Source organism: Drosophila guanche, unplaced genomic scaffold (assembly GCF_900245975.1).
Source record: "Drosophila guanche unplaced genomic scaffold, DGUA_6, whole genome shotgun sequence".
NCBI classification, from domain to species: Eukaryota; Metazoa; Arthropoda; class Insecta; order Diptera; family Drosophilidae; genus Drosophila; species Drosophila guanche.
In genome coordinates this window covers 486,045-507,971 of record NW_022995746.1, presented here as the reverse complement: position 1 = coordinate 507,971, position 21,927 = coordinate 486,045, and the positions used below count along the sequence as shown (strand labels likewise).

Sequence of the window (21,927 nt, the reverse complement as noted above, 5' to 3'; positions counted from 1 at the left end):
ATTAATATTTTGTATAGTTTTTTAGCACGTTTCTACTTGTATTTGTATACCAGAATTGCTGGGTCGCTTTTACTCAATATTCTTCAATATCCTAACCCAAACAAATATTCCAATACGCTCTTGATCAATTTGCTATTAATTATTTTGGAATTTGCCTAACTATCGTCTCGCAACAACATCAATCAATTATGAATTATGACGGCTTATGTATTCGCATAGCTTCAACCAATTGTTATATAAAATTTGCCATAGACCTGCCTGCGCATTCAAGATCAAATCATTTCGCTTTTTCCCGCCCCTTTGGTTATTATGCCCAAAACTATTACCCAGCTAAATGCACAGTTAGGCAGTTGAAGTTGCAAATTGCCAGCGCAGAGCAGAGAACTCTTAACCAAATCCCTAGCCAAAACGATCATCAGCCATTTGGCCAAGCACAGCAGCCATTAGGGGGTATAGCCGAGCTCCCAACTACTTAACCCGAGACGCTCCAACCAGAACCAGCGAGAGCTGACAACTGTCAGAATTTAATGGCGGCTTCAATTTTTATAACCAAAGCACGACTACCGTCAAAAGCCCATGGAGAAACGACTGCCGCTGCGGTCATCAAGTGCAATGTGAGTTCGGGGAGGGTGGACTGAGGGCTGGGACTGCGGCTGCTGCTGCTGCTGCTGCTGCTGCTGCTGCTGAGGCAAGTTCAAGTCAAGTTAAAACAGATTACGCCAGCCAATCTGACGGAGGCTGGCTGCAACGTTGCAAATAAGAAATGCAAACGAGTTGGCAAGCGCGCAGAGGCCCCAAATGCAGATTTCAAAGGCACGATATCGGGTACCATAGAGGGGCTACCCTGCCCTGACTCTTTTGGGTGAGTTGTATGTGTGCAGCATGCAATATGAGTTCCCACAGTCTCCTCGGCGGGTTGCCTCTTTGGCAACGCCTTCAAAAACTGATGACGTTGTAAGGCAGCCGCAGAGTTGAAGCCGCCGCGACCTCCTACTCCACCTCTTCCTCCCCCTACTGCTGCTGCTGCTGCTCCTCCTGCTTCTGCTGCTGCTGCTGCTCTGGCTGATGACTCGCAAACCTCGACATGCATATGAGCTGGATGGCTCTTGGAGCTGGGTGCGTGATATGACGTGAGTCACGAGCTGCGCAGTTGCTAGCCAACAGTTAACCTCAATAATATGTAGACAAAAACATGTACAATGAGAGTAGAGGGTCGAGTGCAGAAGTGCGGACCCACCCCAGTTGTCAGGCCAACGCCTGACGGCCAACGCAGGTAGCAGAACAAAAAGCAGATCGAGAGAGCGAGAGTGAACAAGCATCAGCATACGCCGGGTCAAAAAGCTCGCTCTCGAGCAGTCGAATATAAAAAGCCCTATCCCTTTCTCTTGCTGCACCTGCTCTACATAGAGAGCAGCACTGCTCCACTCAACTCGTGCTTCACGCAAACATCTCTAGTCACACAATTTGAGCCACAGCCATAACCATCACCATCATCCACGCTCTCGTCTTCGTCGTCGTCGTCGTCTTCGTCTTCGTCGCTTATCTGGCAAAATTTGATCAACGTTTTCGCAATTCGGGAGCTCCGCCCCGAAGGTATTTCCATAAATATTCCTCAGCCACAGATCGGTTCGGTTCGGTTCGGTTCGGTTCAGCCTCTGCCTGCTGCTTTGGCTTTTGCTTTAGCTTTATTTTTTGCTTTTTACTTTTATTAGTTGGCCTGCCCTGGCGTGGCCTGGCCTGGGCAGTTTTGGTTTTGTTGGCTGCTACAAATAAATTAAAATTATGCATGCTTAGGCATAGGGCCATGGGAATTTGTTTCTTTGTGGGAAAGTCTCTTTTGTCTTTGGCTTACTTTGAATTTATTTTTGTTATTTTTTGGGTGCGTGTTTTTTGGGAGGCTGAACGTAAACAAATACGTTTCGATGGTTACAGATAATATTTTTGCGCTGAAATTTATGAGTGTGGGAGCCGCAGAAACGAGGAGGAGGCTGAGGAAAGATAGTCAATGGGTTTGTGGGTAAAGTGAGCAATTTATATGTAATTTTTGTGGCTTTTCATGAGATTAAATTTTGCTTTTTCAGAGATTTATTTGAGATTTGAGGTAAAAGTTCTACTTTTGAAGTAAGAACGTATTTTTTTAGCAGTTTAAGGACAGCAGCTAAGTACGCCAAGCAAAAAATTCGAGTTAAAGTCAAATTTTAGAGTAATTGAAGCGTTGCAGCTTTAGGCTTTCAAAAATAGACGATATTGTCAGTTAACTCTTTCCACTTTAATGTTTTGGTGTTAGTTGCCACACAATTTCCTTAAAATGTATCCCAAGGGAAACCTCTGGGCCAGGCACGAACTTACCCTCTTTGCATGCCATTTAAAAATTTTAATAAAATTGCATAAGAAATGCAGTTTGATCGGCAAGAGCCAAGCCCGAGCATCGGGCCAAAAAGATCATTCAGGCACGTTCAAGCAGTTAACTCAGTTTGATTGCTGGCCAATGGGCAACAGCCGGTGCTGCGCAGGCTAAGACACAGAGGGATAGAGGAGCACAACGACCGCGACCGTAACCGATGCCTCTTCAATATGTTTACCATAAGAAATGGTAAATTTGTGCTACGTTCTGTTTGAATTGAGCAAATGCAACAGCGGGCAGCAGCAGGCACTCGGATGGACTGATCCTGGCGCCTTCCACAGAACACAACAACAAAAATGCCGCGCACACAAATATTTTTCCAATGAACTGCAACGCATCGTAACTCATACGCCTTGTGGGCCTCTCCACTCAGCTGGCGATTTAATTTGCACCGCGCCAGACATCGACGCCAATTAGCCATAATAAAGTTGAGACGTGATATTTCATTTTACGTTTTGCCTGCCACAAAAATTTGCCTACGTCTGCAGGAAGGGAGGGGAGGCTCTGTCGCTGTCTCTCCATAAAAATCCATCGACTCTTCGACTCTTTTCCGCAGAAAAACCGAAAGGCAGCTGGTCAAATTATATGCATAAATAATAATTTCAAAAAGGGAAACAAAACACAGAGACAAAAGGCAATGCGAACTATAAATTTGTTGCCATTTTGGAACGTGAGCTTTTGGGGCAGCAGGCAGGCTGGCAAGGATATGTTTTTGGTGCCTCAATGTTCGAACAACCAATGCGAAACCCTATCATTAGCATTTCCGCTTTTTATTATTGCTCAACATAAGCCATGAGCGAGAAGAGAGTACCAGAGCCAGATGATCATACTTAATCATAATTTAAAGTCTGCGGATTCAAATTGCTGAAGAATCTTCTGCCCTGGCCCTGGCCTGGCATGGCCTCTCCTGGTCTCTTGTCATATGAAAATTGCTGGCCAGAGCCATTAAAGGGAGTCGTTGGAGTCTCGCGGGTCAGCGGATATGTTGCTCTTTGAAAATGTGATCAAATTATCCAGAGAGCGGGGTACAAAGGGTGCAAAGAAGAGAGTAAGTTTTGGGTCAAATTATTCTTTTATAAACAGTGGGCTGGAGGTGGGATAAAGAGAGGTAAGAGGGGAATACTAAATATAGATTAAAAAGAATAAAAATATGCAAAATAAGGCAGACTTTACTTACATACTATATATCCCAAAATTTATTTGGCCACAAAAATAATTCCACGTATTCGCAATATTTCAAAAATATTCCAAATTTGTATACCACCACAGAAATGTCTCCCAGATAAATACATATATATAGATTAAAATGGATCAATATAAGCAGAAGAGCCAACAAATCCCAATCATTTCTGCCAAAGCCAATGAAATATTCCGATTACTTTTATTTTATTTTTTTTCTTTGCCAAAAATACATCCAAGGAATACGAACACTACAGAAATATTCCCTTATGATATGCCTCTCCCGTACCACTGTCCTCTCCAGCGCTCAAAATATTTTGCTGCAGGAATTAATTGACTTTTGTGCAAAGGTCCCGGTCCCGGTCCCGGACACCGTTTCGTAGGCAAATTAGCTTCCAGACTGTATATCGGCGTTTCCTGGGAACACAATTAAGCAAGAAGTTCCTTTTTCCCCTTTTCCCTTTTGCTCTCGAGAGGCGTTAGATGGGCAGCCTAGTTTACAGTTAGCCAGCAAATTGAGTTTCGAAATGGAACAGCAAGACGCTGAAGAGGAACCAACGCTGAAGGCAAAACTTCAACAGGAGAAACCGAAACACAAGCAGGACCTACCTGAGGCTCCAAAAGAACACAAAACAATTTGCCAGCTAACGAAAGATTAATGGGCGCAACAAGGAGCTGGGGTTCTGAATCTGGAGCTGTTGACTCCCTTCGGTAGCGATTGCTTAGACAGTTCCTGGTATTAATTTTGAATTCATAATTCAGAACAATTTCATTCAGGAGCCCGTGCTGGCCGGGGAGGTCCGTCCGTGGCGGCAAACTCTTTTCAAATCCACAGACAGGCATTCGGATGCGCCCGACTGACCTTCAGCTGTAGCCGAGGCGCCGTAGACCTGTAGCTCTACCCAGAGCTAACCACATGACGCCGACATTTACGAGCTTCACAGACACATTGAGTGACCGTTTCGGCAGTTTAAGTTTAACGCCAGTTTAGTGCTCAGTGTGCCAGAGTCCAGATCAGTTCTTAGTTGTTCAGCAGTCCAATGGCAAAGGCAAGTTCTGTCCTCCCGCAGTCCAACGGCAAAGGTAAAGCTCAAGCCACAGCCGCAGCCCAAGCCAAAGCTCAAGCCCAAGCCAATGCCAAACTCCGTCCCAAAATGTGTGTTCCTCTGCCGCTGCTTCGAAACCGTGCCAACATTTTTATGACTTTTCAACACATTTGCAAGTTGACTGGATCATTCATTTGCAGCTGGCTGGCCGCTGTTTCCCTTTGTAAGGACCTTTAGCAGAGACTTTGTGGCTAAAGTGGCAGCCAAAGGTGTTTGACCATCTTCTCAACAAATTAATTAATGAAAACTAGTTAATAAATTTCAAAAAATTTAATAAATCAAATCCAACCGCCAGCACGCAGCAGTGACATAGGAAAAGCAAAACGTAGCACACATTCTCTCAGTCTCTACTGTGGTCCATGTAAAAACAAAGTCACACCGGTCCAGAGCCAAGCCGAAAACGTTGCACATAATTGAGGCTATAGTTTGTAGCCACACACATGTTGCACGAGGCCTGGGTCACCACAGTAAGGTGCATATTATTAAGCCAAAGGATTTATGACACTTGAATGCGAGCAGCAACAGAGGCAGAGCCAACGATCAGCCAAGAAAACAGCAAGAAACAGAAACAGCCAAGCAACAACTTGCAGGTAAACAACACAGCAACAACATGTTGCCCAGCAACAACATGGAGCCCAGCAACACCAGCAAAAACCACTGAATTGAATGGAATGAATGGGGAAGATGAGGCGCAGCTAAAAGAGCGTCCGCACAATGTGCAACGAGGCCGCACGTTGGACCTGTGCGCGACTTCAGGCCAGACTTCCCGAGAGCCTACCCGAGTGCCTCCCTCCGTACCTGGTGATCATCTTGCCTCCCTCCACTGATCCCCTACATCCATTGCCAAAGTCATGGGAACTTTTTTGCCTTTTCGTACGTTTCATTTAATTTGCATGGATCGTGCGGACGTCGTACGTAAGACTGACGACTTGGAATTGCCTGGGCAGCCTCCTCCTTCTGCTCCCTCCCCCTGCTGCTCAACCTCCTCCTCCCATGTGCGCGGCTACTTTGTGAGTTGTTGCTGCTGTTGCTGGAGCAGAAGGACGCGAGTCATCATCATAATCAACTGGCATGGCGGCTGCCGCTGCTTCGGCTGCAACTCTGAAAGCCTATCATTATGATTATGACGAATATTACTTTTGTATATAAGTTTTACACTGAGCCAAAAGATCTCCCTCTCTCTCTGCAGCATGTTGCGCGTTGCCCGCTGCCCGCTGCAGATTCTTTTTGCATGTTGCTGTGATTGGTTTTAATTCAAACTGACTGCCAGAGAGACCCCGCGCATCTTGGGCTACGCTCTTCGCTCTTTTGTTGTTGTTGTTGTTGTTGTTTCTGTTTTTGTTTTGTTTCTGCTGCCAACAGAAGCGACCTCTTGGCCACAATGGAGGGCGTGTTGCAGCGGCAGCAGCCGATGCCGATGCATATCTGAAATTAGTTTTGGTGAACCATTTCTCCGCGAAGCGCGTTCTGCTCCTCTCTCTGCTCTTCCGAGGCCAGCTGCATGGCCACCTTCGATCTTTGCTAGGCGATTAGTCATATTAACTGATGTGTTCTTTCATATTTTCTAGACAGCCCTCAATGTGCTTTCCATACATACTTTTATGGATGCATTCTTATTTTATTTTAATATTTATTGCTGACCTTCGATCGTTGTCATAAGCTCTCTCTGTTCTTCCTTCAAATCTGCTCTAACTTTACTTCCAACTTCCAAGTTCCAAGTTCCCCGATCCCTGCCCCATTCCCCTCTCTATTCTGACCAGCAGATCATTGCTATTTGGCTTCCCCATTCAATATCTTCGTATACTAATTTGATGACCCCTCTCTCCCTTCCGCTCTGCCATATGTGCCTCTGACAACCAAACAACTTCATAAAGTTGTAATTGTTATTTAACACTTTGGCAGCCGCCGCTAGATGTCGCTGATGTGCGCTTGTCGACAAATTGTCTGTCTGTCACGAACTCTTTGTTGCTGTTCCCCTCTCGTCACCCCTCCGGCCCACCTTCTGCCGTCTGATGAATCATTGTAGCTGCCGCCTGCCTGGTCGCCGGCACAACTTGTCCAATTGCTGCTGTTTGTTTTGTTGTTGTTGTTGTAGCTATAAAAAGTTATTAACTGTGTTTCTGTTTCTGTTTTTGTTGTTGTTTCTTTTTGCACCTCAATTGCAAGCGCAGACAAGTGGCAGACAAAGTACAGACTTCTTTCTGCAAAGAATTCAAACGGGTTAAAAATAGATTTTGAATTGGCAGAATTTTGATGTGGAGTAAGCCGGAACGAAATTGTACTTTTGTTTGGCTTTTGTTAAGTATTGAATAAATGCCTAATTTGGGATATTTTAAAACTATTTTCATGTGCGGTCATTTAAGCTCTTTCTTCACAGCTTTATTTGGAGTAGTCTTTGTGTGATTTTTGGCATAGATTTGCTTAAATTATGATTTATAATTATTTATTTATTCAATTCAATTATTATGAACATAATCCAGTAAATATGCAGTAAATATCCTTGTACAAATATCAGTAAAATTCTATTTTCCGTTTATTTTTCAGAGTTTCTTTTTCGTTAATTTGAACCTAGTTGCACCCCTTGATAATTCCAAGCAGAAATGTTCTTCTTATTGGTGAGGGAAGGGGAAACCACCCTTAGAGATGTTGCGACTACTCAACGCCAGAGGGCTTGGTGTGCCACTTATGTATTTTCTACCAATTTAAGACCGCTCCACCCCACAGAATTCTACAGTTGTCATCCCTACATAGCTGTCAAACTGCTGAATACAAACTTCTAGCGGCCCTTTGAATAACTGCACTTGACTTGGTTTACCTCCTTCCCTCGGGTGCCTCCCTTGCCACACCTCCCTTGCTACTGCTACTCCATCTCCTGGCAATGTTCAAAGAGCAAAACTAATTACAATTGACAGGCAATTGTGGCAGCAACAACTCACTCAGTGGCTGTCCCACTCCACTCCACTCCACTCCACTCCACTCCAGTCGATGTCGAGTCACCAAAAGAGCAATTAGTTGAGCCACAGAGAGAAGAGGGGTGGAAGAACCCCGGAGCCAAGACTGAAGGAGCAGCTAGCTATACTTTAAGCTTGTGGACTATAATTAAACATTTGCTAATTACCCCAAGTAGAGTGCAGCCCACCGAAAGGGGAAAGAGGGACCAGTTGCCGTTGCCACCTTCAAAGCTGCACATAGCAAAATAAAACAAATAAAATAAATGCAAAAATGACAAAAAGCAAAACACTTGCGAGGCTTGAGGGGAATTGTAGTGGAAATGCACTGAGCGAAAAAGTAGGGTTAGGAAAAGAATTGAATGCTCAAGGAAGGCGATTAGAGCCACAGAAACCTTTTATTTTGTATTGTATCTACGATTTGTTGGTTTTCTGTCTATTTCTCTGAGTGTTTATTGTGAACCTGCCTCAACTGGTGGCTCTTTTGCAACCCCCCGGGGGTCAACTAATTGAACGCTTTTGGGTCCGCTTTTTGCCCGTTGAGAACTTCATTTCGTGGTCACAGCAGGGGGGCCAGGGATATGGCAACAAATCGATGGGCTTACAGCTGATTTATAGCGAAATTTGCATACGCAATATTGCTTTATAGGAAACGGTTATACTCTCCCCCCCCCCCCCCCTCGGCTACCCTTGGGCTGATGCTGCTGCTGCTGCTGCTGTTGCTGCTTTTGAGGCGAAGTTCGTTGCCTGAGTCTTTCGATTCGCAGACGTTCTGGCCTGTTTGAGCAGTTAAGTGGCTGCCTTGCAGTCTTCCATCTATGTCTTACTCTCGATGGGAGTATCTTTCAGTACGTATTCCTCTATGAATATGCGTTAATTGAACTTTTGCCGAGACAAACTGTTATGCGCCTGCAGACAAATGCTGCCGCACCACGCCGCTCCTCGTCTTGCGTCTCGATTACAGAGCACGCGGCATGTGCTGCAGTTATGAAAGGCAGGCAGGCACACAGACACAGCAGTTGTAGTGGTATTGGTCCCCAGCAAAAATAAAAAATATTTGCGTATCTTTTGTTATTTTTTCGGTCTGTTGTGCAACTAATTAGTGCGCCATGCACTGCACCTGTTGCCAGCTGAAATACACTCCCCTTGGGGGAGAGTCTCTGGGGCTATCGAAGAGTGTTTGTTTGGGAGCTAAAATTTAAATTTAAATCTTCAAATCTAATAGATGACAAACAGAAGATAGTTCGTAGTTTTCCATTCTGTTCCATTCTATTTTTCAGTCTCAATTGCCCTGCCAACTCTCTCTCTCTCTCTCTCTCTCTCCACCCCATCGACTTGCCTCTGTTACTCCCTGTAAGAGCATCCACCATTCTCCGCTTATCTTTTACCGCTCTCTTCGTGTTCTCAGTGCTATTGCACACTCGGTGGTGGGGGTGTGGGGTGGGGGGTAAGAATGTATTTTGCATGCGATGCCCTGCCGATCGTCGTTCCCCGTTCGAGAGATGCCGTCGCTGATTATTGTCTTGTTTTTTTTTGTTGCAGCAATTTCCATTTTCACTCTGCCAGCAGGCAACAAATATAATTTGTTTGCTGCCGTTGTTGTACTTTTATTCCAGCTACAATTAATTATATGTTAATCGCAGTGCATGCTAATTATCCCCCCTGCTAGGGGGTAGGGTGGTTGCACGGTAACCCTGAATATGCGAATATGCGTGCCTCTTACAGCGTACAACAAATTGCAACAAATAATACTTGCAACAATTGTTCGTATAGCTGTAGCTGTAGCTGCTGCTGCTGCTGCTGTTATTTTTTGCTGTTCATTCAATTGAAAAATTACCACTTTCGGCCTGCCTTTTGGCCTATTTGCGTACATTTCGTGTTTTGATTGTTGCTCGTTCCTATCCTTACATCAGTTTACATCATTTGGCTGCGGCTAACAGTAATCTGAATGCGTCTTAATTGCTAATAATGGATTGCTAGCAAATTTGGCGTGCAACAATTAAAAAATAATATACAAAAAAAAAGCTTTGGAAATATTTTCCAAGTTGCAATGCTCGAGAGGCCAAAGGGAAATGCGAATATGTGTAATTATTTACTTAGCTGATTGTTGGAGGTGGCTCAGATGGCAAATAATATGGCAACAATTAGCTAGATTGATGGTAAATTGATTGATGCCAGGTCGAAAGGGGTAAAGTGCTGAATGGAAAGTATTTAAACAAGTACGAAAACGTTTTTATAATATTTTAGCTTCTTTGCTGTCTTTTATTAAGTATCTTAAATCTCCAAAGCCAGCCCTGACATGGCTCAGAGCTCCAAAAACACGCAAACAAAGCGTCATTTGAATTTGCATCAAACAATTTGCATGCCACCATTTAAGTTGCTTTTAGTGTAAAAAATAACACCAGAAAGATCATAATGATCATGCTTCAGCCTTACCTTTTGCCATTTGTGACATTTTCTAAACAACTTTTTGCGGGCAATTTCAATGTCAATTTGTTTGTGAATCAAACTTATGGACAGCCTGGGACTGGGACTGGGACTGGGGCTGGAACTGCGACTCTGGAACTCGAAACCAGATGAATGTCAAGCAAACATTTTTTCGTTTCGTTTTGTAGCTCGTTTAACGCTGTCAGAGGAACTCAAAAAGAGTTGCGGATCGGTGGGGACTGAAAGGTGCAGAACGGACTTGTTGAGCGGCTTTTGTTTCAAGACGATTGCATTTTTTTCCACCGACTGCTCTGATCTCCTCATTGGTTTGCCGATGTTTCGCATTATTATGAATGGATTGAATGGATTGGATTGCTTGGATTGGATGGGTTTGAGAGATGACTGCCAGACAGTCGGAGAAATCATCATAACAAGACAAGAACAAAACAGAACTCAGAGCTTTTGATCCTTGACTTTGATCTTTGGCTGTCTGTCGGCTGGCGGCTGGCGGCTGGCGGCAAAGTTGAAAGCATTTTTCAATGATTTTTCGCTTTGTTTTTTTGCTGTTTCTCTTTTTGTATTTTTTTAGCCTCCGTGGCACGCATCATCCCGCAGCTAATTAGGGGTCCTCTGCTGCTACTGGCAGCCAGTTCAAAAATTTATGAAGTGCAACGAGTTTCTTTTTCTCTTTGCATAAAGATATGGAAATTATTATTGCGTGTTGCTCTGTGTGCTGGAAAAAGTGCGAAAAACGCAGCCAACTAACAAAGTGAAATGGAAATATTTTAAATTTTCTGCAAAGAGAAGGAAAATTCAAATGTTGCCGCCAGTTTTGTTACCATTTTCTGACTCTGCCAATGCAAAGTGTGTGCAAATAATGAAAAATAATAATGAGCTTTGTTGCTTTTGAAAATCGAAAACACACTCACTAATACATGCTAGTCTCTGCCACGTAAATTGCAATAATTGTACTAATTGTTATTGCAATTATTGTTGGCAAATTACCATGACTAATGTGGGGCAAAATGTTTGTGCGAACAAAGCACAAACGAACGCCGAACACAGAGCCAAGCCAAGACTCGAAGACAGTTGAACGCTCCAAAAGCAAGGATCAATGTCTTGGAGTTAGAGTTCAAAAAAAGCTGAAAATGAGAGCCAGCAATGGAGTTATTATATGGGATTAAACTTCATTTAGCTACTATGACACTTATTAAGTAATTATACTAAGAATTAAGCTGAATATTTATATTTCATCTATGATAAACAAGAGGATTAAAAGTCATTGCAGTGGAGAGAATAATTAATCATAGTTTTTAGAACACTTAAATGGATTCCCAAAACTAAATATTTGAATATTAATTCATGATAAACTCATTTAAGTAAACATACAAAATACTTAGAAAAATAACTCGCAGTTTCCTAAACCATTCCTTTCGCCAGAAAGGACCTGCACACCTGCGGAGCACCCCTTCCTTTACCCCTACAATTGTACCTCTTTGATTTATGTTCACTTCCTTTTTACCCCCAAAAATGTACAAAGTAAAGGCAAACATTTCCCAATTGCAGCATTGACCGACTGACAACAGACAAGCGAATCATTGGCTCAATATCCGCATGAAAAATAAAACTGAATGCAGAGGCAACCAACGAACGCCAAAGATGGGAATAATCTTTGATGGGAAGGGTGGCGTCCTGAGTTTTATTTGAACCGGAATACAATTAAATTTCGTTTAATTTATGGAAGGCACAGCAAGTGAAGAACTCGCTCAAAGGAGGAAAATCCTTTGCAAAAAAAATAAGGAAAATGAGCGGAAAAAGTACCCCAAAGACAAGCGACTTGTTTACATTCCCACGTCCCGAGAACGCACCTTGCTGCAGATATTCAAAGAGCACACAAAATAATAATAGGAATAATAATGAGTGCGCCCATCAATAGGATAATGCGAAATGAGTTTGAGTTCCTTTCGGAGTTCCTTGTGCTCCCTTCGAGTGGCAGTGCCAGTGGCCATTCAGAGAAAGTTGTCCTTGGGCCAGGTAGCCGAGGCTCTCCTCCTGCAATCATTTGCAATTTTCTGTGCATTTTCAGGTGAGAGAATGCCGCAACATCCCACGACATGTTCCCAGACTTCTTAGGGTTCTTCCTCCCTCCTCGGCTGCTCAATCTTATGCAAAATCATCTTTAGGGGCAACATTTGCATGGGCGACTGCATGAGAAAGTGTTTCCCGTGGCTAATGGGACAGAGAGAGAGAGGGAGAGAGATGGTTCAGGATCTCAGGATTATTTCTAAGCAGGAAAGTGCAATTTCATGCAGACAGGTTGATGGCAATGATTACTGCCAGCCATGGGGGCATATTGAAAGGGAAATATGAAGAGAAGATGAGTTGAGGGATTTACCTGAGGAATTGAGTTTGATGATTGAGAATTTGCATTACATTTTGAGGATTAAAACTATTTACAGTCGTGTAAGCAATATTAAGGACACTTGGCCAACCTTCAGCAAAATGCTCTGTAAAGTGTAAATTGTTATTTGTGGATCTTATCATAAAATAAAAATTGAAATATTAGGCCATTAAAATGCTGATTTATTGCTTATATGTCACACATTTTATGGCTTCAATAACTATGCCAATCGATAAGTGTTTACCATATCCCAAAACGTATAAGTAAAATATAATTTTTGTATTATTTTTCACCCGGGTGCCCCTCCTCGTTACTCAGCTACCCCACAATTATTCACTTAACACATATCTAAGCTGAGCATCTAAATGAATAATTTTTCTCTTGCTCTAAAAGAAGAAAATGAGAACTGCAGGAAACATAAATTAAATTGCTTGTTGTTGGCCAGGGCTCATTAATTGTTGCTTGTTAACATTTTTAGCTAACAAAATTCAGGGAAATTCGAGAGGAAAATGAATTTTGCAAGGAGGGAAAACAGCTGGAAAAAAGCATTTGCATGGACGGCTTTCACTTTGCCTGTGAAAATGTGGAAATTTGTCGCAAATTACCTTCACTCTTTGGTGTGTACTCCTGGTGTATCGTGTTACAGTAGGGAAGTCAGTCAGATGCCGTCGACAGCTTGAAACGAAATTGAAATCCTTTCGCAGGACACCCCCAACAACTGGAGAATGTGTTTGCATGTCAAATTAAATTTCTATACAAATAGAGGGAGCGCAGAGCAGCTGGGACCCGCAGTAGCCACAAGCCTTTGACAAAAGTGAAAGGATGTTCTGGAATAGGGATAGGGATAGGGAGAGGATATTCGATCGATGCGTGCGCCTTTAATGATGATAAATGCGAGACCAGACGAGGCCATTGGCAGAGGAGCGAAGCTGCAAGTTCCGCCACATTTAGCGACTCACTCGAAACAATTTTAAAGCCGGCTAGCCCGGAGAACCCCGAGGACACATGACTGTAACCCTAACAGAGTTTCGGCATTGGGTTACACAATAACAAACATGAGTCTGCTCGCATGCGCAGCACGGGCTCAGGGTGCATCCTTTTTCGAGCTGCGGCTGAGCACGCGCTGATTTTTGATTTCGATTTCAAAGTATTTTCACTCTCTGCCACCCGTTCCCCCTGCGTGATGCGCACAATGATATCTCTGCTGATATATAGTCATTGTATATGCCTCTAGCCTGGGCCTGCCTCCATTCTCTGCCCCTACTGTTTTTTCAACAATTTTTTATTGGCCTTTGGAGTTTTTTGAATTTCTCTGTCGAAGGTTTTTTGCGTGTCATGCAAAACAGGGTTGAAAATCGATATTCATTTTTTACTCTCTACTTTTTTTAGAGCCATGCCCACATTTATTGATAGCCCCTTTTCCACCCCTTTATTGAGAGAGCGACCAGCAGCAGCTGCCATCAAAACTATTTCAATGCGCGCTCAAATTGATGAAAAATCTGCACAAATTTTGGGAAAGTAATTGCGCGAAAACAAATATCGGGTGGCAAAAAATATAAAAATTGAATCCGCTTAAGTGACATTTTAACCTCTTGAAATTATTTTTCCCATCGCAGCCTTTTTGGCACAATTTCGTAACGTATTTTCTTTGTGTTGATAAAAAAAAGTGGGAAGCAGGAAGGGCATTTTATGGCAACCAGCATTAAATCGAGTGTTTTCTTGGGAAAAAACTGATTTTAAATTGTGCAAAAAAATGGCAAAAAGAACAGCTAGAAAATCATTAAAAATGTTGCGGGTCATTGGTTAGTGAAACACTGGACACAAAAATGTGTGGGAAAGGCTTTGGCTTTGTTCTTGTTTGTTCCAAGCTAGGACTTTTAAACATTTGATTTGCTTTCTGCATAAACTCTGCCAGCCCCCACCTATCAATTATTATGATCATTCAACGAAAAATAAGCGTTTCATTTATTTCATAATGTATTCATTCTCGCATAAACCAATTCAATAACTGAAAAACAACTCCTCTTCCATAGCTCCTAACAACTGAGTAATTGAAAAATAATAAATCCCCCCATAATTGCCCACCATCGAGCTTGCAACACATTTTCACTTCATTTGGAGCTAAGCTGCCACAAATTTAAATGCAATAGAAATCAAAATTAAATTAAATATATGTATTTAATATGCATTTTCGCAATTTAAAACATATTTTTTGCGCGGCCGCTGTTTGCCTTAATAATGTGCGGTGTGGCCAAATAACTGCAATTACAAAACGCAAAAACAACGCACAAAAAAGGAGCAGCAACAGACAGGGAGAGAGAGAGAGCGAGAGAGCGAGAGATACGTGGCGTCTCGAGCGGCTGCACATGCAAAGTACAAAGCGAAGGGAGAGCGAGAGAGAGAGGAAGCAGGTGCCTGGCACGAAATTTATGCAAACAAGCAGCGAAGTGTAGAAAGGCGTGTAAAAAGCGGGGGCGTCAAAACTTATGGGGCCGGGGGCAGCGATTATGAATGATGGTTGAGGGGGTGCGAGGGCTGCAACGCACTGCAAATTAAATGCGCTAATTGTGCTCAGCGTATGCAAAGAACGGCCACGTTGCGTGCTTAAAGCGCATTAAACAGAGCGCAGGTAGAGACAGCGCCCGCACCGTTATTTAAATGAGACCGACCACAGAGAGGAGCAACAGATGAGAGAGCTTTAGCTGGAAGTGGGTGTGTGTGTTTGGGTTCTGCTTGGCCTGGCGGCATGCATTGGGCGGTCTCGTGTTCGAGTGTACGAAAGCTTATGACAAAAAGGTGTAGCAAAGAGTAGGAGAGAGGAAGAGGCTTTAGGTAGCTGCAAGAGTACTTGGTTACACTCCCACTCAAATTTTTAAGGCTTAAGTTGGAAGATTTATGATTTGAATATTTAGTATATTATTTGTTCGCAATAATAGCAATATAAGTTAGAGTATTAAACAATACCCAAACAATTTTTGCAGGATTTTCTTTGAACATTCATTGAACATTCTGCTACAAGTTTATGTTGTCTCTTGTGGTATTCATAGATCCAAATATTATGTATGGCAGTGTCGCAAATGCTTCTTCTGCGCAGAAAGTTTTGAGTAAAATTACCCTCTGCTATATGGATATACAAATGATAAATAGAAGAAATATAATCAAAAAAAACGTCGTTGCCGGTAATAAATTCACATTTCCCCCGATGCACAAAAGAGCAAAAGTCGCAACAATAATCACTTTTCGCTTTGTTCTCTTTCGATTTGATGCTGGTGCCTAGCCAGAAGAGATTACAATGGGCCTGGGCTGGGCGAGCTGCTTAGTGATCATCATTCGGGATTCACCTTTGTATGTATGTACCTTCTTGTCGTCTTCTTTGGCAGTGTTACAGTTACACTTTGTTTGCCGAAATACGCAGCGGGTGCAGACCAGCTACCATGGGACAAAAGCCAAATTGCACTTGGTTATGTGTGAGGTGAGCTGAGGTTGGGTTCCCTGCCCATTGTCCTTTGCGCAATGTGCTGTTCCCACGATGCGCTCGCTCTCTCGATCGTTCGCCTGTCGGTCGTCGGTCGTTGGTGGTTCTTCGTTGTTGCTTCTGTATTGCGGTATTCACTGCCGCCTGCAGACCTTCTGGACCCAAGCAACACCTCCTTTGATTCCGGCGCACACCTGCAAGAAAGAGATGGATGGACAGACAGGTCTCTCTCTTTTGATAGCTCCCCCTCAATTTTCTGCAGTTCTGTTCTCTTCGTTTTGTACTTAATTAAAACCCTGGCTGACACATATTTATGACCCTGAGTTATGGAACCTTTTGCTGGCTGCTGCTTCCTCGTAATTGTCGAATTGAAATTCCCTGTCAAACGGTAAAAAATCTAATAATTTTCAGCGTCTTTGTTTGCATCGAACGCATCCTGCAATTCGTTTGTACTTGCAGTTTATCCTTGGACCGTATCCCTGACGGCCGGCACCTTTGAGGAAAGATTTGAGAAGGTTGCGCAACAGGCTGGGGATTTGCTGGGCTCGCTGAAGCGAGAAATCGAAACACCGCAGCTCCTAAATACTTGCAGATAAAAAATTAGATGACAAAAAATATTGAATAACAATTCTAGGAAATGTTAAAGAATAGGGAATCAAAGATAAATAGACCCAAAAGCATGCAGAAAATATTTATTTATGCTCTAAAATTCCCTTAAGTTTCAGTTAAGAAATGTAAGAAAATTCAGTGGCAAAATTCCTATGGTTCGCTTTACCTCTTCACAACTTTCACACTTCAAAACTCAGCCATCTGGCTGACTCATTCGGCATTCCGGCGCACAGCGCGCAGAGGAATTACCCTGAAGCGTCAATGGCGATGATGTCCTGCCGCTATTTCAAGCATCAGTTACTCGAGGCACATTTCAACGCCTTGCCATGAAAATATTTTTCATTTTTTTTGCCCCTTTTCTACGGCCGGGCACACCACATGCGGCGTTCAAGGCACTTCAGCCAATGAAATGTGCCCGGTTGGTTGCTTTTTTAAGAGTTCCCCGTCCCGTCCCCCATTGTCAGCCCGTCCACCGAGAAAATTATTACGTTATCAGCATATTTTCCAGAGGCTCAACGAGTGTGCGTACTGAGAGCGAGCTACATCCAACCCCTGTGGGGGGGAATATTAAAATGAAGGCCTGCCTGCCTGCCCGGCCGTTTTTTATGTAAATCAACCCCTTTTTTATGGCCCACCAGAGAGGACAGGCATTCAGGAGCTTATTCAAATGGCGCCAGAGAGCGGTAGCGTTGGCTCTCGGGGGTGACATTAAAAAGGGTTGCTGTGATTTCATAACGGAGACGCTTATGTAAATGCGAAAGTCAACCCTTTACGAAATGATTTTTTGTGCCTGTTTGTGATTGGTTCCTCACAAGAGATTTGAATATATTTAAAAACACAAAATGGGGTCTGAGGTGTGACTATTAGGGCTATATTGTAAGGTAATTACAAACAACTTTTTAAGACATAAAGTCCCACACTTTTTCTTAAAAAATGTTACTTAAAATTTAAAACTAAACACAATCTTCCTTAGAAATACATTTACGCTCGAATTATTCAATTAAAAAAACACCTTCCTAGACCCTAAACCCTAAACCGCGTTTGTTTCTCTTTTGCAGTTGGCAACTTTAAATTCGAGCCAAGTCAACAGCTTGTGGCCGTGAATGAAACCAACCTAACGAGCCCCAGATCCCAGTCCACATCCACCTCCAGTTCCATGTCCCGCTCCGTTTGCGGTGCTCGCGACTCGAACAAAGATGAAACTTTGACTGCTGTTGACACAAATATGCGCAATGTCAGCGCAAATCACAGTGGCTCCTACTGCTGTTCATCCTCACAGCAGTCCTCCACCTCCTCCACCTCCTCCCAGTCCTCCCAGTCGCGCGCATCCAACGATGAAACGATGGAACACGACGATGATGATGATGAGCAAGACCAGAAGCCAACGCTTGAATTGAAGCTGCAGTCGTGTGATGAATATGTTGAGCAGCCAAAGGATGAACCAGCAGGACAGCAGACGGCCAACGACAATGCTTCAGCGCCTTTGCAGCTGAAAACGGAGCCCGAACAGGAGCAGGGACTCGGAGTGGGAATGGGACTCGGACTAGGACTGACTGGAGCAGCAGCAGCAGTTGCTCTCTATGGACACTTGAACAATGTTAGCAAGGATGTGAGGGACTCGGAGCAATGCCTGAAATTGCAGGACCCAAATGGTGAGTACCAAAAAGCAGACACCATGGAAATTGAAGTAGAATAAAGAGTCAGGGAAAATACAGACATACTAAGGCATACCTCGTAGTGTGTGTTTTAATGTTGGGGAAATGTTTTATGTCAGATCTTTACTGTGCCGTGAAAGCTCTTTCGTTGGTGTTAAAAATATTGTATACCTTTCCTGCAATCTTTGCCTCTACTATTTTATTTCCGAATACATTTTTAAGTCCCACAAAAGCCGTCTTACCTTCACTTATCTTCGCATCACTCATCACCCTGCCTGACAGCCATCTTTTTCTGCTGCCCAATTACCCTAAACAAATACTTCATTAGTCCTCGGTCCTTAACTGTCCTCTGCCCAAAGATCCAAAAGATGCAAAAAGATTTCCAATTTTTTACCTTAAAACTCGTGGGAAACTGCTGCTGCTAAATCAAATAAAAAGAGAAAGAAACCTCTCCTTGATTTATACTTTTTAAGGGAAAATGCGCAGAAATAAATCGAAGACAGCCACAAGGCAAGGATCAGGAACTCAAATAGGAAGTAGGAAAGAATGAAAGAAAGCAGGAATGAAAGAACGCAATTAAGGCAACTCGCTATAAAAACTACCAAAAAACAAACTGCAGAGAAAGTTGCCTAAACAACAACCCCTAAAACAGTCTGAAGGAAACCCAAATGTTCATGCTAAAAATTGCATAAAAAAGCGGAAAAAAACGGCAGTATGGGGTGGGGTAGGAAAACGCCTCGAATATGCATATGCCGGGTACACACTCTCGGGGGGACTACCTGAACAGTGTGTCCTTACACATGGGGTGTCAAATGCCAGCCAAGCACCGTAACGTGGCTGCTTTTCTTTTGCCCATTTCCCATTGTGTTTTTTGGTTTTTTAAGGAATAATTCCTTATCGAGGCAAGGCGAGGCAGACAACGCAATTGATTTCTGTTCTTTTTCTACCCAAAAAACACACAGCGAGGATTTCTACAAGGACATAAATAAAAATCAAAAGAATGTCATTGAATGTCATCCTTGAGGCATCATTGATTCGGTGCTTCATCATGTTACCCAAAACAAAGGCTCGGGGAATCGGAATCGGAATCTGAATCCAAATTGCCATTGGAGATATGTAAAAAAAAATGCAGGGGGGAAAGATTATGCCCAAGGATCATGAATAATTCTACGGCAGAGGACAAGCTGCAGCCATCAGCTTTTCTCCCTCATAGCAACCCTGCGACGCCCAAGCTGAAATTTTCTGTAATTTACAGCAAATAGTGACGGGATTTTAAGAGCGAGATCCTTGGCTGCTGATTAAAAATGAGGGACAAATTTAATTAACGCACACGCATACCCGGCCTGCGAGGGGGTGAATTCAGAGTATGGTAAAAGGGGTCGTAGGTTGCTTGCCCTTGGGGTGCAGTAAATGAGAAAAACTGTGCGAAAAATTATGCTAAAAACTCAATTTATGTCGTGAAAAACTAGCCAGAAATATATTTTAGATATAGAAGTGATGAATGGTCTCTTAAGCCGACTCTTTCTTAATCAATATTATAGCGTAAAAGTTCATAAAAAGGCTGGGTGCTCCAGCTTCCACCCTCTCCAATAATTTTCTAATTTTCTCAGCTTAAGCCACAGAAAATATAAAAACTTTCCTTCAACATAAAATTCCGTTTCCTTTTCCCATTAATCAATGAACTAGAATCTTGAAATCACAAAAAAAAAGAGTAGCCTAAGCCAAAGAGGAGCGACATGCCAACATGTTTGTAGACCCAAAAGACTTTACGACTTCATTAGACATTTCACTTTTTTCCCAAACCATTTACCAAGTACACTCCAAACGGACAAAAATGCGTTCAAAAATTTCCCTTTCCCTTTCCCTTTCCGTTTTTTTGTTTTTAATATTTTCCGGCTGCCCCAATAAAAAGGCTGTTAGCCAGGTTCAACTCTTCTCTTATGGACTTGCTGCTCTTTTTATGATCTTTGCCTACATTGACTTAAGTAATTCTCGGCAGTGAATTTTCTTTTACGATGAAAGGGCAAGGACGCGCCTCACAGTTGAAGGTGCCAGTGCCAGAGCGGGACAGCGAGGAGTCGGCGAAAAAGATAGAGAGAGATATAGGGAGAGCCGAAAAATAGTTTTGATATTTTTTATGGACACGCACAGTGGGCCACATGCGAGTGGTGGGCACAGTTTGAGTTCACGCAAATAAAAAAGTCAAACGGTCAGTAAGTCAACCAATTGAAGTGGGTGAAGAGGGAATCGACTGATTGATGCCCTGTGTTCTTTCATTTGTATGTAAGGGAAGGGCTGGCCTAAAATATTTGACAAGTCGTTGTACAACGAAGCTATTTTGGTTTTTTTTTTATTGCAATTTTAGTACTGAAAATTTACCGAAAAATTACACTAACTCAATCTAATGCCAGCCATATATAATGGTCAGATATGGGAAGAATTTGATTTTAATTTTACTGGATCAAAAATGTTGGAATGACTTTCCATCCCTCATAACCCTTTTAATACAGCTTTATGTTCTACCTTGCGCATATTCTCTCCTCCTTAGCTCACAATATTCCTTGTTTCATCTTCATCATAAATCCGAAACAACCCCTAGTACCCTCTCTACATAGAGTCCATCACGATTCAGTATTTTTAACAGCTCCTTGCGAACGTGAGAGAGCGCGGATAACCAGTAGTCGAAGTCGAAGTGGTTCATTGCCTTTTGGGCTAATTAACATGTAGACTCAGGCTGAGTCCCAGGATGCTGGCCCACAGACTGACAGACTGACCAACTGACTGACTGACTTGAATGCATCCTGGCATACTAAACGTATCGAATGTTTTTTATGATTTACTTGGAAATCGACTCCCCTACGCTTACAGCGTCCGAAACGCGTCGTAAAAAGATGCGATGCCAAAGAGCGCGAAATATCCATAGCAGAACCCACACACCAGAGACCAGCCCGAGGAACCATAGGTGCCTATCGCGTATCATTGATGGAAGCAGCGCGTTAAACGCATGTCAGTCAGTCAGGACCCATCCCATCCCATCCTCATTCTCATTCTCCCTCTCCCGCACTGTCTTATTTCGTGTGTTTCTCTTACCTGTAAATTTGTTTGACTTTTTATGACTTTGTAACAATTTTTTATGATTTTGCCCAGCACAAAAAGATATTTTGTACATATAAAAAAATATCAGGTAGTACGCGTAGTTGGGCCTTGGTCTTGGGCTAGTTTTTTACCATTATGGGAAAGATTTTTGGTTGCTGCTCGCCTTGAAATTTGACTTTTTCATTATAATTCATTTGTGCGCCCAGTTCCTTGGAATTTGTATAAAATTTGAAATATTTTCGGTATATTTGTTTATAAAAATGTAGAAAAGAAGAGGAAAAAGATAAGAGGAATCACGGCAGAAGTAAGTCAATACAAAATATGTTTATAGCGAAATTGTCTTAGGGCTTTTAATGGAAATGGTTAAAAAATGTAAAATATTAGTTACAATTCATTCATGAATTAATTTAAATTAATTTTGAAAGCAACCTGAGTGATTTATGTGTAGAAATGGGTGGAGAGGTATTAATTTAATTTTAAATCAATTTAAAATTACTCTAAAATAGTTCAGCGCACGTTCTGTGTTAATTGTGCAATATTTGTCATCATAAATGTCGCTTTTGCCTCGAGTAAAAATAAATATGAAGTAGTAAAACCAAAAACAAATCATAAAAATAATAAAAATCA

At 42.6% G+C, this 21,927-nt stretch overlaps 1 protein-coding gene across 2 annotated transcripts in view; it reads left to right on the top strand.

Moving 5' to 3' along the window:
* Positions 1–21,927, top strand: part of LOC117582374 (protein nubbin) — a 60,879-nt gene that overhangs the window by 10,217 nt on the left and 28,735 nt on the right. For both annotated transcript variants that reach the window (XR_004573710.1, XM_034270039.1), the window contains exon 3: positions 17,608–18,201. Coding sequence is in view for 1 of the 2 variants with exons in the window: in XM_034270039.1 (XP_034125930.1) it covers positions 17,608–18,201 (594 nt within the window). In the remaining variant the exon portion in view is untranslated. The remainder of the gene's footprint in view (positions 1–17,607; positions 18,202–21,927) is intronic.